Here is a 17,490-nt window from a genome sequence, read left to right as displayed (position 1 = left end):
TTCCCCCGTATTTTACAGCACTGCAGTACCTTCTCCAGTGGAAAAGAACAAAGTAGGATAAAATGAAATTTAAATCATCAGCTTACTTTTGAATAAAATGTATTTCTGGATTCTTGAAATACCAGTTTGTTGGTAAGAACTGTAACATAAAACCTCAAAGCAAATGATGATAATATAGATAGATCACAGCAAAAAAATAAAGTTTACTAAAGAAGCAGCAGGGTATTTTTCTCTGGGGAAAAAAAAGAAAAACCTGCAGCTAGTAATTGCATTGATATTATAATTAATAAATCTAATCATTGGTGCCTGCTCATAATTTAAAAACATGGAGGAGCAGCACATCTAGCTGCTGCTGATTAGTTTATTTTCCCAACAGAGAAAATCACGTAGTCAAAAACCAGTTAGCAAAGTTCTTTCTTAGTGCTCCCCAAAGGCTCCTTTGTTTTTTTAATAATGCTCTGAGAATTCGTCCCTGTTGTGTAACTTCTAAAAGTGAAGTTCTTGTAAAAGTGTTGTTGGAAAACAACAAAAGAATGCTATCCTGCACAATGCACAGAAAAATCACTCAACAGCTTCAATCTTTTAGCTTCACTGTCACTAAAAAAAGAGACTTAGAAACCTTAGAATGCCATATGCAATCACAGCTGTGCACCTAGACAGCAGCTTGAGGAAGTATTTAAAACAGATATTCTTTTCATGACAATAAAGTACCCCCTTTTCCATTTGGGAAAATGTTTTATCTTGAAGCTCAAATAATTCGGGTTTTCACAAACAGAAATACTATCTGCAGGTGCATTGATCAGACCTGGCACATGTTTCTTTGCCACAATGACATAAAGCAAAAACTTTTTCTTTGTTGTGCTTTATTTTTAGCAAACACAAGCAAAACAGAGCTTTCAAAAAAAGTGTCCTGAAGTCAAGTTCCTATGGCTTGCAGTGTGCTCACCAGTACACTGATTAGCCAAGAAATTGCTAGAGACCTAAAAGGGTCTAAAAGATAGATGCCCTCTTCTCTACCTCCCAGCCTTGGTCTACACCCATTGGGTTGGGTTAAGGCCAGCACAAATGGACAGGCCCAAGGACCCAGACTGGTTTCATTTTGTTGGTTTTGTCTTCTTGACAATTCTGCTCTAAGGCTGGAGCTGTGACATTCGAGTGACTCTCCTGGGGTTAGTTTTTTCATTTAAAGACAGTATTTCAACAGGAAATTGTTGCATTAAAACTTCAGTAAAATCCCAGAATGCTACACATTTAAATGTTAGAAGTGAAAAGTCCTTGGGAACATGTTGATTCTAAATTGCTATTTAAAATCTGTACTTCAGGCATATCACTTCTGTCACTTAATGCCAGTCAGCAGCCCCAACAGATAAGATAAATGAAATGGACCAACTGTTTCTGGAATCAACAGACACAGCAATATCTTCAGTGTCTAAAATCAGATATTTTATGGGATTTTTTTTTATATACACATTCAAGATGTGCCTTCAGGTTTCTCATTTTCACTTAGGTTTCATCCAGTGGTCTTGTTAAATCTACTGCAACCATATGAGTAGTGGGAGATGGTCCTCCTCGGAGACCTTTCAAGAAAATCTGGGGTTTGGGTACATTGCTTGAGTTGTCACGCTTAGTCTGGGTGCCAGCATCTTTTGGCAAGTACACTTGGGTGGAGTTCTCTCTTCTCATGTGGCTGAGATCAGTCTGCATGGAATGAGTTAACTTGCGGCGCAAGTTGGCCTAAAGACACAAAAAAAATCAGATTAAGCAAAACTTTGTTTGGACATTTTAGCACCAGTATATGCTCAGGAGTGTTTGTCTATTTTACATCCCTGGGCTTCACAAACCTGGAACATGGTCCACCTTACCCTCCTGTCAATACATGGTTGTGACTGATTTGGTAAGTCCTGAACTTACAGGATGTGTGAACAGCACCTGTATGTAGCTCACACAATTTTAAATGAGTCTCTTAATAATTTCATACCATTGGTCATTGTCCTTCAAATTTTATTAAGTGCTTCACCTTTGTTCTGTTAGAATAAATTTTTTTCATGAAAAGTGCTTCCAGTCTTTGTCTGGTTTCTGCCAAATGTGATGAAGTTTAGGGGTTGGTGTCACAGAGTATCAGATAAAAGTGAAAAAATGCTTTTTTACACCATGTTGCTCACTAACCCCTTGACAAGGGGTAAAAGGGTAATTTATGATTAGAGCTGGTTATTCACAGAAATTGCTGTAGATATGACAACAAAACCACTTCTCACAAAGTGTTAACTTTCCAAAGCCAGCATTTGAAACAAAAAAAATGTTCCTTGTTTCACTGAGCCTTCTATATCAGCAACAATGTAAAACACTATAAATTGATACAATGCTCTCCTCAAAATATACAAAATACAGTCTCATGTGCTGGAATTCAGACCCCTCCATGTAAGTGAGAAAGTCCTTGGAGTCCAGTCCTGTCAGTGAAGACTGGAGTCAGTGGAAGCTGGAGAGTAATAGAGCTGGCTAAATGTCCTAAATATTGTATCAGGGCAAGTTAAAATATTCTCCAGACTCCACCACTGAGGTCTATCTCCTGGAATGGAAGGTGAAGCACCTAAATGTACTCACATTTTGGTACCTTAATCTACAACTGAATCTTATACGCAGAGTCATCAAGAAGAATCCAGAAAAGAACAATAAGGAACTTACAGAGGAGATAGCATGGGAAGAAAGACAATAAACTAAGTTTTTTTTTTTTAATGACTGCATGTATGCTATTAAAAGGAACTGTGTTTGCACAGAGAAATAATTGTGAGCTAACACTTTATTTCTAACACTATATAGGTTTTCTAACAAAGTACTAACTTAATATTTCATACCACAAAATTTTTGGCTAAGTATGAACAACACAAAAGACCCCCACAAAAGGCATGTGAGCTTATCCTCTAACAAACACCACAAATATGTCTGATGCTTCCCTGAAGTATCAAATTCATTGATTCACTGGTAAACTACTTTTGCTATTTTTATCACTTTGATATTAAATGTTTTATCACCTCCATATTACAAATTAGCATAGTCAAAGCACTTTTGCATGCATCTGGGAGTTTTTCTTTCAGCTCCACATCACTAGTCTCACATTTGGACAGCTGAGGCTAAAACACTCTTAGTACTTTAAAGTACTTTCTCTAAGTATTTCAAACTACAAATTTGTTTGTGAATGGTCTTCATGACCAGATATTGGAAAATATCCACCTCTGCTTATGCTGAAGAGCATCTGACTGCATCTTATGTTTATTTATGTACTTTTTTCCTTTACAGAAGCAAAAGAGGCTTTTAGCTAGGCTTCTTTTAAACCTAATTGGCTTCTTTATATACCTCAGTAACAACTATTTCTTAGAATCCTTTATGAGCTATCAACACTTGCAAGACTCCTCAGTCCAAAATTTGGGTTTCCTTTTATAATGTTAGAAATTTCATGGCAAAAATAAAAACAGCAAGGAAATAGGCTGCCCAGCAGACTACAGGCCTCCACAGTGCATCTGTTCACAGAAGAAGAAAAAAACCCTTTCAGTATTATATGTTCAGTTGATATTATTAACTGCAATATTATTCCCTGTACTGACAATTTGTTCATTTTGATTGAATTATGAAAATCAGGTGCTGTATCTTGACAGCTACATGTGCTGGCAAACCCTAGAAAGAAGCTTCTGAAATATTTACTGTTAATTCAGAAGTTTTTATGTACATATGTGGTCAACCTTCTATGGACAGACTGTCATTTCCAATCCATTAGAAAATCCTGATAGTATGACAAAGAGTTGCTCTCACTTCTTTTCACAAAGAAATTATATAGTAGTATCTTCAACCTCTTAAATTCATTGGAATATAGAACAACCTTAATATTCAATGGAATTCAATTCAAAACAAGCTCATATTACATAAAGAAGGGAATTGAAAAATTTGAAATTAATAGATTTAGCAGTGGAAGCACTGCTCAAAAAACAGGGAAAAATATGGAAGAAGTGAGAGAAAAAGTCTAGAAACAAGGAGAGAAAATATCTCAGAAAAAAACTGAACCAGTTGTAATTAAGTGTATGTCTTTGAATAAAAGCTTATATTTCAAGGAACAAAAGTTAAGAATAATTTATTCTCAAATTTGTTATCCAACAATGAAAATCTGGTAATAACAGTACAAACCAATTTTATGGCTTTTCTTCTCAGTTCCCATTCATTCCATTCATAGGATGTCACAATAGTTGGAGGCAAGATATGAGTATCAGTTTGAGTACCACTGTCACGTTTTGGGGGTGGTTTCAGTGAATCTCTGTTTGCATTTCTGGCCTGGATGAAAAGAATAAACCAAAGCCAAGCAAGGCATTGATTGAGAAGAATACTGAGAAATAACATATGGGTATGTAACTTTATAGACACCTGCAAATCACAGGTGGATAATGATGCCCCCACTAAAAGGAAAACATTAAGTATGTGGTGGATTTAATTTCTGACAGAAAACCCTTGAGGCAGAGGCCACAGGGGCCTGAGTTGCAGGCTCCTGCCTACCTAGTGAGGGTTTAATCAGGATTTTGGAAAAAAAGGGGTCCGACCACCACCAGTATTTTATGATACAGGTACCTCAGTTTGTCTTCATGAATGGACTAAAAATCACAAATCATAACTGAGAGAAGTGCACACATCTCTGCTACAGTTGGGATATAAACTGTTTCAAACCAAGGGCCAGTTCAAGACTACATTCTTTTCACTCCTAAGGATCTAAAATTCATGAGTGGATCACAGAGAATGTTGTCTATAAATCCAAATCAAGTCTTTGAATTTCACATAGTAATACCATGACATTCTTTATTGATGACTCTCCTATGACTCTCCTTTTATTTTGTAATATGTTCCGTAACTCCTGTCCCCAGATACGATTACACCCCCATCCATCACACATGGATGGACTGCTGAGCTAAAGCTCCAGTTAACATGGTATCTGACATTTCTTCTGTTGCATTTATTTACTGGTCCTTTAGGCTACTTTTGCAAAAAATCATGAAAAGAAACATCAGACACAAGACCTGCCTAGGCTATGGACTAACAGCTATTCACTGCCAGAATGCTTTGGATCTACATATTCTCCTATGAATAGATAAGGTGAGAATGACATTAAGTAGTTCCTTCAACACTCTGACGACCTGGAAAAGACAGGCAGAGGATTTTACTTCATTCCTAAAGATAGGTATCATCTGCTCTCTTTCAGAAAAGACAAACCAACCAGTAGCAGCTGTTCAGCAAGAGGCATGGACAGTGTGTACCTGTGCATGTGGAACAAGGTATTCAAACTGATGACGGAGCTCAAGCAGTTGAATTAGCTCTGCATATTTTTTTGCTTTTTCTACATTCAATTGAATGAACTTATCTGGATCTTGAGCAAAGAGGTATGCAGCTTCTTTTGAACTGAAAACATAATATTTCTCATTGTGCTTCAAAATTCCAATAGCAGGATTTCCTAAAAATAAGAAGAAAAGCCAACCAAAATAAGCTCCACAAATTAAAATAACGAAGAGTATGATATCCAATTCAAAAGACATTTGTAATCAAGATTCTGCGTTTCCCTCAAGTTAGTTTCACATCCTTCTTTTTCTGAACTCAATATAAACCCTTGAAAGCAAGCTTTTTGTAAATATAGAAAAGTCTATTTTGTTAGGTCAGTAAAACTGCTTTTGATCAGTTCACATCCAGCATGCCTTAGGTGCATGTCTCAGAAAAACAACAGATAAAACACATTTAGCAAAAGCATAAGAAACCAGTCTCTACCCTCAAATGTTTCCCCTAAAATCTCCAGCTAATATCTGATTGCACATCAGTAGTGGATTTATACCTAAGGGTAAAATGCTGAGATTAACTGAAGAAGCAGATAAAGCAACTGGGAAGCTGAACAATAAATTAACTAATTAATTATTTAAATAAATAAACAGAGAAAATGAAGTGTCAATAAAGGCCAAATAACTTCTATAGGAAAACACAAACTAATTTCAAGAACAGTGGCAGGTTGAGCCTCAGATTTATTGCCCAGGAAAGACCAGAATCATCATAGAAAGTGCCTTAAAAATACTCGGTCAAAAAAGGAATTATTAGTATGCAAGCAGAGGAAGAGAAAAAAAACTAACATTATAACAACCTGTAGGCTACATTTGTAATAATACATTTTGTTCCAACACAACAGAACAAGTAAAAGGGAGGTAGGAGTGATCAAAGGCTTGTGATACCTTTCATAGAAGGAGAGGTTAAAGAAAGAAGCCTCCTCAGCATTAAAAAGAAAAATAAAATAATATGATAGGGGGTTATAAAACCATTAATTGTGTGCAATATAAAATTACTATTTAGTGATTTTCCTAACAGAAGGACTATCAAATCTTTGTTGAAATTATCAACCCAGAGCTTAAAACCATCTCAAAAAGAGGTACCTTTTCATAGCAGATATAATTATAATTGTGAGGCTCTTGAGAATAAGAATATCCCCTGAAAAACTCTAGATGGATTCCAAAATCAATTAGATAAATGAAAAACCTCTTTGAAGGGTTATTCAACAGAGGGTTACAGACTCAACATTAATCAGAGGAAATCCCATAACCACTAACTGCTAGAACAAGGAAGGATATAATTAAGAAAAGATCACTCTGACTTGAATTCTCATGATTCTAAAGTGTTCATGACTGTCCATGTGCAGTAATCAGATATAGGGCTAGAGAGACCTTCAGTCCAGCTCAGGACAACTGTTCTCATGTGCAATACTAAGTAAGTGTAAGTGAATTACATTGCCATTAAAATATATATTCTTTAATACTGACAAGTAAATGGCCATATTTTCCTCCTGAACTCCCATAGGTTAAAAAAAATTCTATATGGACAGGTTCTAGAAAGGATAGGGAGACAGAAAACATGAACTAGGATAGCTGAAATAAGGCTAACTTTCCAGACATATGAGCCTAGAGCGACCAAAAATTCCTACGATTAGTTGACTTAATCAAGTGCACTTTTGTGTTCTTTTCAGGAAAGATTTTTAGTACTTTGTCATGATGATTTAAAAATACATATGAGGTAGGCATGAATGGCTATGTTTGCAACATATGGATACACAAAGTAGAAGGAAAGGCCATTTCCCTATGCCTGCATTATAGCACATGAACAACAGTAACCAAACATGCAGTGTAGGTTATACTAATGCACATACAGCAGGAAGAAACATTTAGACATCCCATCTCCTTTCTGCCTCTGCTTGCTCTTCAAGCCCTCCTGCCTTCTACTAAAGGCAGTTTATTTGTGTATTTAAAAGAAGATATTTTAATAAGGAAAATAAGTTATCTGGGGTGAAATTGTAAATGGAAAAACAGTATTCCAGCTTTGACTGGAATAGAAGAAGAGGATGCGTTCAGAATGCCTTTACATTTTTCCTAATCCTTATGTAAATATATAGTCTGGAAAATGTCTAACTACAAAGCATACCTCGTAGGGTGATACCTTTCACACCAATTGAATGTGCACAGAAACCATGGTACTGGATTAGCAATTGATCAAAATTATCAGTAGTCTCTGGAAAAAGCCATTCTTGGTTCTTGAAATCAGAAACATCCACTTTGGTTCCTAAGAAAAGATTGAACAAAGGAAAGACTTCAATATTAAAATATCAGGAGTTTAAAAGCAAATAATATTACAGGATGACCAGATTACTCTGGTTTTCACAGAATAACCTGCAGGGCCCACATCCCAAAAGCCAAACTTCAGTCCTGGCTCAAAAGAGAATCTACTGAAAATCAGTCCTGCAAGAACCTTCTTTAGTAGCATTAGTTTTCTTTGAAAACATGGGACAACAAAAGGAAGATAATATTTTATTATTTGATTTTGTTTTCACTCATCCATGCATTACAAATTCCCTGGCACAAAACTTTGTTCCTAGGGATACCATCTTACAAACAAACTCTTCTGGTAACCAAAGTCTCATTTGTTTATACCCTACCCCTCAATTTCCAAAGTTCTGAAAGGTATAAAAAGACATATATATGCTTCAAAAATGTTTACAAAAATTATAACTATTCTCTGATCATTCTGCCATTTTTGTAAGGTATACTTGTATCTAGAAGCTCTATTTTAATTTTACATGTAAAAAAAAACCCCAAGCAACACTACATGAAAATGTAAATCTACACCCTACAAAGCTTATTTATATTTACTTTGCAAATTCTGAATATTAAAGAATCAATATATAGTACCTTCTGTAAAGCACCTATTGTAAAGAAAATTCAAACTACAAAATCTTGGAAAATTAAGTAAAATCAGAAAGTTTCAACTTTCCATACCCATGGTTTCTTTTATCCTTTCCTCATCACTTTTCACAGTCACTCCTTCCAGAAGAGATGTTAGCATTTCCTCTGGAAAAAGCTGTGACTGGACTTCCACGAATTGTTGCAGATCATTAGCCATATTTGTGAGGAAGCGTAGCAGTAGCATTTCATCCTGAAAGCTGGTCCAAAGCTTAGAAAGTTCCCTAAACAGAGGCTAGAACATAAAGAAAATCATCTGAAATGCAGATTTGTTTTATGTTTACTCATGTGACCCAACAATCTCAGCTATGAACAAAGCAGGGCTGATCTCCAAGGTCTTCAGCAACCAGAAATTCCTGTGGAACTCTAAAGCAAGTATACATGCTGGTATACACCCAGCATGTCAACCCACAGGCAAGAGTAGTACTTTTCTATATTTCACTCCAGAGCCTTTCTCAAATAAATGTACTCTGTGACCATGCTTTGAATTTAGCACTTCACTGACAGTAGTTTTATAACTGAAAATATGGTATACAGGAGTAAGGACCAGAAGGACCACACTCGATCAATTACCAAAGCAGATAAAACCATATATACAAACTATATACAAACTATAAGGTTTTGTTATTTTGTCTGCCCTGCTTTCAGAGTGACTTGGTACCACAGCCCCCAGGCCATCATGTGTGTCAAATGAAAGGAGCACAGGCCTCTTCAGTGGTCCAGGGTTCAGGGCAAAACTGGAGGCTGTCCTTGCCAGCACTGACATGCTGTTGGCATACAGGTGTAGGTACATAAAGAAGCAGACTGTAAGCTTTAAGTTTAAATGGTGTTTTCAATGACAGTGACATAAAATATGCCCAGTTACATCTAAACATGCAGAAAGTACTTACAGGAAGAGATTCAACCAATCTGAAATGTACACTTAACCACCACACATTTTATGCATGTTAACAACATTATTATAAGAGCAGCCAACAGAGCCAGCTCTGGAATTCATCAGCATTGCTAATGTGGAAATGTTATGGTTACAAGAATGGAAGAAAGCAAAGGAAGACCAAAAACATTCTTAATAGAATAAACAAAGAGTATTAATGAAATGTACTATTTTCCTAAAATAAATGTTTACTACAAATAACTACTACTATAAAAAGGCCTTATCCTATGCTTTTTAAAAAACAGAATGCCCTGCTTCTACCTTTGTAGAGGATCCAGCAACAAGGAAAAGACAAGGGAAGTTATTTAAATGGTGTGTTAACAGAAAAATCTCTACCTGAAATCTCTATCTGAAATCAAAAGGCATTATATAATATGTCTTGAGCAGAGAAGACATAACAACTAACCAACTAGAAGAGAAGAAAAATTCTAGGAAGGCAGCAAACAAAAATAGACAGCTTTTAGGGAAAAGGGTAAAGTGTATCAGTCACTTAAACCCCACAAAGATATAGAAGAGGAAAAACTACTTTGAGTAGCTGGACAAGGGGGGGAATGTTCTCCAAATGAGAACATCTGGTTTATAAAATCAAAGGCATACATAAAGTGAAGTTTGGATACTCAGTTAAAGCGCTGTTCCCATGAGTTTCCTGCTTGGATGCACTTATGGGAAGTGTAAAAAATACTCTGAGTAGGTGGGGGTCATGATCTTTCTCTTCCTCCACGGTAGGCTTTATTTTGCTTTCTTAGCTTAGAATGTAGAAAAAATAACCTAAAATATGTACGAAAACTGCATGCTGGTGAAGGACCACCACAAGGAATTAGAATGATAATCAAATCACACAAAATAATGAGCTCTTACAGGAAAAGCAAATTGAATGAAGCTGGTTTCCAGCCCCGTTTCCTTTATAACACGCTAGCATAATAATCCCAGCCTTTCACAGGCTCATCAAGCAGCCTCCCTCATAATGCCTGTAGTTCACAGCACCTGTTCCCTTCCCCCCTAATACCTCCTCCTTGCCATGTCCTGTAGCTCCCAACCAAGGGTGCAACAGTGCAGCAGATCAGTCCTTCAGTGGCTGCTCACTAGCCAGACAGCACACAAACTGTTTCAGACCTGATCTTGGTAAGGCTCTAACTGTGTGTGTCTAGTTGCTCTTTTTTTTTCCCCACAAAACTTGCAGAAAATTACAAGATACTTTGATATCTTTGGACTCTGACAAATGTGACTGAAACTTGCCATCAGGTTCAGAAGGACCAGGAGGGGAAAAGTGGCTAACACCCCCATCACAGAAACCCAGTCTCTTAAAAAAAAAAAAAAAAAAAAAAAAAAAAATCAATGACCTATACTGTAATTACAGGGATTGCTATCTGAGGAAACTTTAAAAAAATCACACTCTTGACGTGCTGTTTTCTGCAGTCATTATGTTCTTACAGTTTCTGCAAGGAACAGGAAAAAATATTTACACACACACAATACTGACAAATAATTCAAGACACTTACATTAAAATACCATTTGATTCCTTTGCTCCTTTTTTGTATCTTGTCTTTTTCTTAACTTAAGAGCAAGTTTGTTAGTTGCCCCTTCAAAAATCACAGATGTTGTAATAAAGAGAAAATATATAGCCTCTTTCTAAACATAAACTATTCAAAAACACACCAGAAAAGTATCTTACATTAATATTTTTTTTTTACTGAAGAAGTAATGGGTTTTCCATTCTTAATACTTACAAAAACTTCTTCGGACTCTATGGAAATCTTATCCTCCACTGTGTTTTTCAATACCATCATTGCTGCTTCAAACTGAACATTCAATGATTCAACTTCTTGAGCACTTGTAATTGTATTAGACTGGAAAGAGAACTCCAGGTTATACATATCATACTCCAAAAATCAAATATTTAGTAATAAATATTTACCTGGGCCTCTTCTTTCAACTATCTTCAGAACAATTGTTTTAGGGAACAAAATGTACTCTAGCTTTCTGAAAAATACATTTTTCCTTAAATGTTCAGGTGTTCAGGCACTTCACTCACATATAACCTATCAATTTTTATAGAAAATCTGCTACATTTTCCCAATTAACAAAAAAAAAAATAAAAAAAAGCAAAAACCCACAGGTTTTTACAATGCCTTATACAGAAAAGTATGCAGTTTCTCAAAAGACAAATTAAAAGCTCTTCATTAACAAAACAAGAATATAAATTGTGTTCTTCTAATACTTTTGATGACTCCATATATTTTGAGGTTGTCTGCAGATGATTTATAGATTGATTAAGGAGATTTTTTCTCTCATGCCTTCTGGGGCAGAGAATCAGAATGCAAACAACTGTTTAATGGTGAACTTGGCAGTGCCAGGCTAATGGTTGGATTTTATGATTTTAAAGATATTTTCAAACCTAAACAATCTATGGTTCTTTATCTAGAGATATATTTTATTTTGTTTCTTTTATTTCTGAATAATTTTTCTTATATTTCTGTCCTTACAAGTAGGTAACTTGAAGACATTCCATCTGCAATAGAAGTCCACAGGATAGAACACGATAATATCTCACCTGAAGGATGCAAAGGAAGGCTTCATACTGTCTCACATTGAATAGTGCTTCTTTTAACTTCAAAGAATGAAGCTGGGAGTGTCTGTGGGGGTCTTCCTGCATGGATTCCAGCAGGGCTGTGTAGCGGTAGGCTAGCAGCTGGCAGGAATTCAGACGTTCATCAAGAGTCTGTGTAGCCGACAGAATGGCTTTGTTCAGGATGTCTGGCACTACGCACACAGGATAAATACAAAATATGTATAAAAAGAATTAATGAAATCATTATCAAATAGTTAAAATGCAATATTTGAACATAATGGTCTTCCAATGAAATTTTGATTTCTACATTTTGTCCTTATATTCATGCATTTCCAAATACTTGTGAACCAGTAAGATTGTTTCAAATATTTAGAATTACAGGTGTGGAAATATAAAAGTCAAGTCAAGGAATGTGAGAAAACTTGCTTTATTGTTGATGCAACTCTGTTGCTACAACTGACGTGGGTTTCCTGAGAGAATCTGAACAAATTTTACTTCTCAGTTTCCTAATTTTTAAAATAACAATAACAGGCCTCCCTGAGGTGGGAAATTATTGGAGCATCTCAAGTGAAGAAATCCAGGAAAAATGGATTTGGATACCCAGGTCAAATGCAGTTGTTTACTTACAGTCATCAATGCTGCTTCCTCCTTTCTGGCACTGCTTGTTGTACAAACGAATTCCTGAGACTAGCATGGCAAGATCTTTCAGCTGCTGTTCTTTGTCCTTCTTACTGAGTGAGATGAAAGTAATCATCTCTGTCTGGGACAATATACTCTGCAAGGCAGCTATAAGCATTACAAAGTGGGAGAAAACCCTCAATATAAGGGAACAGAAAAGAAAAGCATTAAATAAGCAAAAATAGCCTCTCCTAAACAAATGCAAAAAGTAGGAAATCTATAGGAAATTTACACTTCAAGGCTGAGCAGTGACAGCTTGGATAGTAAGCATTTCTCACAGTTTACCACATTTCTGTCTAAATATCAGCAAAGAGAAGGTGAAATTTTATTTTTCAAGAAGAAAAGCCCAGTTTCACAGCTGGGAGTTTACTGACCTGTTACCTCCCTGACAGCCTCAATATCTGCTGGGGATCCCAGGCCAGATCTCAGCAGTGCATAGGTAATGATCTTTTGATACACATCCTCCATGTCCTCTAGTGCATGTGGACCACTCTCTGTGATATCTCTAACCAAAGGAGCCAGTTTTCCTTCCAGAACACGCTCCTGCTCACTTAGTAATTCATCTAGGAAAGAAGGACACTTAGAAAGTGCTATTTAAATTCTTTGAAATTTGGCTTATATAGAGGGTGCAATTCATTTCCACAGTCAGAGAACCAACTCAGGGTTTCTGAAGCACAGGTACATGGAAGAGATGTTCGTAATACCACACCATTAGAATTAAAAACAGCAGAGTTAAACATTAATATAATTAGCATGATTAACATCAGTCAGTAGAGTCCTGAGAACTGTTCAGGCCAAATTAAACAGCAAGTCTCTGGCTCTCTGGACTTCTCTGACTGTAGGAGGACCTAACTTACACATATTTCAAACACACCTGAGGTTACATGCTCAAGTCTGAATACTACTCCAGATCTCAAAACCTTGCTGGAGTTACTGAGCTTATAGAGTTCAGAGGATTTAGGAGTAGCTCTCAGTGTTGGTAATATTTGGTTTTAATCCGTGCTAACAGGAAAACATTTTCATTATCTCCCCACAGAGAAATGCTTTTTTTACATCTATTCTTTTTCTGTGTCTTCTATTTCCCAGACAGCCTCCACTGTCCCTTTGAGATATGAAATTACATTTACAGCAGAGGCATCTTCCCTGTCTCATTTTATTTTCACATTCTCATTCTCAGACCATATGAAGAGACAAAAATGTAGTCAGTTAAAACTGTAACTGATTGTTCAAGATTACTCAAATCTCCCAATTAGGGATATTGATAAAATACTGAGTTCTGAGTGCCTTCAGACACACAGGTGCAGGTGCAAGATTCTCTTGCTGAAGGCAGCTAACCATTGAACCTGGAAGTGTAATTGTCCTCAAGCAACCTAATACATTATATTCAGTAAATCACTCAAACAGCATGAGAAGAGTGTACTCTCAAATCTAATGTACACTTTTCCCAACTATATCCATACTGAAACATCAGACTCCTGTACAGTAAATTTTTCCTGGGACTTTTATTTTGCTTTACTGCCAGGATTTATTTAACAGTAATTATTATTATTAAATTATAAACGCAGCATCAACTTCTATGAAAATGTATTTGAAATTACCTCGGTTTGCATAGTTCATATCAAAGTAAACTTGCATCTTAATTGTGCTTAGGGATGGGTTTGCTGTGTCAAGCAGTCTGGTAACACAGAGCTAAAAAGAGAGTCAGAGAAGTGAGTTCTTTCTCATCTCTGGAGAAACATCTGAACTGATAGTGATATACTACAGGTTTCATAGCAGCTATAGAGCCCTCTCACTACCATTCTCTCCATATAAAGCTTTTCTAAGGCTTTATTTATGGAGACATAGTACAGTCTTAGCTACAGAGTCATGAGAATAAAGTACCACTAAAATTTTGAAAGTGTTCATGTCATTTTAGTTACAGGAACAGGTAGCAAATAAGGCTATAGTCTTAGATAAGTACTGACTCTCAACATCATGTCAGAATTACCTGGACAAGATCCTGCATATCATTTTCTGTAAGGATTCGATCCATATTGAAGTCATTTCTTGGATCTAAAACAACAGCTTTCACCTAGAGATTGCCAAAAGAAAGATGCTAATTTACATCTCAAAATATCATCTTTGAAACTCACTTTTTATTTTCTGAAAAATCTCAGATGCATTCAATATTTCTTTACTATTCTATTTTATCCATTTCAGTCTTTGATAATGAAACAAAATTACTTCATTTCACATCTCACCAGTTTCAATTTCAGTTCTCAGGCACAAATGAAGAAAAAAAAATCTTTTGGTGATACAAGTATTTAAATATAGCTCCTTTAAAAATTACTTGGAAAATATTTTCCTAAGTAACATTTTTTGAAAATCCATCATTGGATTGTTTGTGAACGTCTTAGTTTGTGTTGTATGCTTCAGTATAAACATTTACCATTTGAATAAAAAACACATAGTGTTCTGCAAGCAGGAAAATATGTGCATGTTTGCAATTGGTGTTCATGCTGGATGTCTTGCCAGCCACTTGTACAAACCTTTTAATCATTAAAATTTTCCTGCTTAATCTGCTTTTGAGCCAAATCTATTTTCTAAAGCTGCAGTGTTACCTTTAGGGGAAAAAAATCCACATTAACAGTACTGCTGTGAACCATTTACAATTATACACAACTTTATCAAGAGCTGATCATCAATAAAAAAGGAATCTAGCCCATCTTTCTTTAGACAAAGCTTTGCAGGAGCATTCAGACTATATTCTGCAGCAGTGCTGTGTCTCCTAAGAGATGCCAAAATGTAAAATGTTTTTAGGAGACTTTTAGTTGTCTAACAAGTACAATACTGAGACTGATTCTATTAAATTTTCACTTTAAGTTGGATCAGAGCCCACTCCTTCAAATATTCAGCCCGTTTATACCACCTGGCCCTGTCTGAGCGAGAAACAAACAAAATTATCTATCATAACAGAGGGAGGCGGTAAACATCAAAGAACAAATATAGCTGCTGCATTAAACATTCACCTGTGCATAACACATTCATTTATGAGAGTGTGAAGAAACATTATTCAAACTTGGTAACACTTCTCTTTTTCACTTCTGGAAAAAAAAAAAAAAAAAAAAAAAAAAAAAACCAAAAAAAAAAAAAAAAACAACCACCAGTGGTTTATCTGCCTGCAGAAGAAAACTGAAAAAGAGCTCTGAGTTGGAGTTCAGGGAGTTTCCAGGACTAAGGACCTGCGGCTGTCTTGGAGCATTATATGCATATAAGATTTCAGGGGAATAAAATACTTTCCCATGTTTTTAGGACCCTATACTAGATGTAGCTGAATGCCCATTTAAAATTTCTCACTGCAGGCAATTGGAAACCAAGGCATTGGTTTCATCCTGAAAGCCTCGGCTGCCGGCGGCCCCTGAGCGCTTCCCTCCGCGCTTACCATGAAGGCCACCAGGGTTTCCGAGAGGCTTTGTCCCTGCGCAGCGCACTCCAGGCCGACCTGGCGGATTATTCTCTTGATGACGCTTTGTGTCCGCTCGCCGGACATGCTGGCAGAGGTTAGCCAGGTTACATTCACCTCGGCGAGGGTCCCTGCGCTTGCCGACACGCTGTCCCGCCGCCACAGCCGCCCGGCGCCGCTCGCCGCGCGTTGCCATGGGGACGCGGCCAGGCCCGGCCCGGCCTGCCGGGACAGCGGCGCGGATTTAACCCGTGTGAATTTACACACAGCGCGCAGGGAGACGGCGTTTGTACAGGATAGATGGGGCAGGGTGAGTGCAAAACTTACACGCCTCCGTATATTCCAAAGACGTGGCTGTAGAGGTGCAGGAGTGTAGGTGTGAGTGTCCTGGTGCACGTACAAACCGTGTGTGGACGTTGCAGCTATGGCTGTATGTATGTGTGTGTAAATATAGATACATATGTATGTATAAAGACACGTACATACCGTACGTAAGTATAGGTACCTCCATATCACAGAATCATTAGGGTTGGAAGGAACCTCTAGAAATGATCCAGTCCAACTGCCCTGCCAAGGCAGGGTCACCTAGAGCAGGTTACTCTGGAAAGTGTCCAGGTGGGTTTGGGACGTCTCCAGAGGGAGATGCACGGCCTCCCTGGGCAGCCTGTTCCGCCACCCTCGGTGTAAAGAAGTTCTTCCTCGTGTTGAGGTAGAACTTCTTGTGTTTTAGTTTACAGCCACTGCTCCTCACTCTCTCACTGGGCACCACTGAAAAGTGTCTGGCATCATCCTCTTAGCTCCCATCTTTGAGATATTTATGTGCATTAATGAGATCCTTCTCAGTCTTTTCAAGGTTAAACAGACTCACCTCCTGCAGTCTCTCCTTATTAGAGAGATGTTCCAGACCCCAAACTGTTTTTATGGCCCTCCTCTGGACCCATATATACTCACATATGCAATATATATACCCCCATGGCAGTGGGGATCAGAACCAGGTGATCTTTAAGGGCCCCTTCCAACCCAACCATTCTATGACTGGTTTGCTGGAGGGGGACATAGCAGGAAAAAGAAAACCTTCATGCCAAGCAAGCATACAGCCAAAACAGCTGTGTGTTAACAACACACCATAAATCCAAAGCACAGCGCCACAGGGAATGCTAATAAGCAATCTAACTCCATCCCAGCCAGACCTGGTACAGATAAATATATTTACACACCTATTAATGCATGCAATACATAGATAAATTCACAGATATAACTATAAACAAAATGTGCGTGTATACACAACAAGTGCTGCAGGCAGAGCAGCGCAGACAAGGCAACTTTGCAACACAAGCAAGAGAGTCATCTTTGCTTTCAGGTCTCATGATTGCTGCTGGAGGTGGCAGCTCCTCTGGGTGTAGTGCCTGCAAGTACTACAGGTCACAGCCTGCAAACAGCAGCCCAGTGAGCCCCAAGTTCTTGCACACACCAGTGGGCACACCACTGGATGAATGCAATGCCTTGTTGTAAGGGGTTCAGTTAGTCAATAGGCAATTAATTCCAGCTTTTCCGTGTCAGATAGAGGAAAGA

General features: G+C 37.4%; 1 protein-coding gene across 1 annotated transcript; it reads right to left on the bottom strand.

The window, feature by feature from the left end:
* Window positions 1–57: 57 nt before the first annotated feature.
* Window positions 58–16,120, bottom strand: CFAP206 (cilia and flagella associated protein 206). The gene is made up of 12 exons (XM_056487819.1): window positions 15,898–16,120; window positions 14,464–14,547; window positions 14,075–14,165; window positions 12,851–13,039; window positions 12,426–12,584; window positions 11,781–11,989; window positions 10,957–11,076; window positions 8,331–8,529; window positions 7,480–7,617; window positions 5,289–5,482; window positions 4,174–4,317; window positions 58–1,734 (listed from the first exon to the last, which is right to left on the bottom strand). Exons 1-12 carry the CDS (start codon window positions 16,003–16,005, stop codon window positions 1,504–1,506), a joined length of 1,866 nt encoding a protein of 621 aa, XP_056343794.1. The 5' UTR covers window positions 16,006–16,120; the 3' UTR covers window positions 58–1,503.
* Window positions 16,121–17,490: the final 1,370 nt, after the last annotated feature.

Source organism: Oenanthe melanoleuca, chromosome 3 (assembly GCF_029582105.1).
Source record: "Oenanthe melanoleuca isolate GR-GAL-2019-014 chromosome 3, OMel1.0, whole genome shotgun sequence".
In the NCBI taxonomy this organism is placed as follows: domain Eukaryota; kingdom Metazoa; phylum Chordata; class Aves; order Passeriformes; family Muscicapidae; genus Oenanthe; species Oenanthe melanoleuca.
Note: the sequence above shows the minus strand (reverse complement) of the source record. Positions and strands in the feature narration are given on the sequence as shown.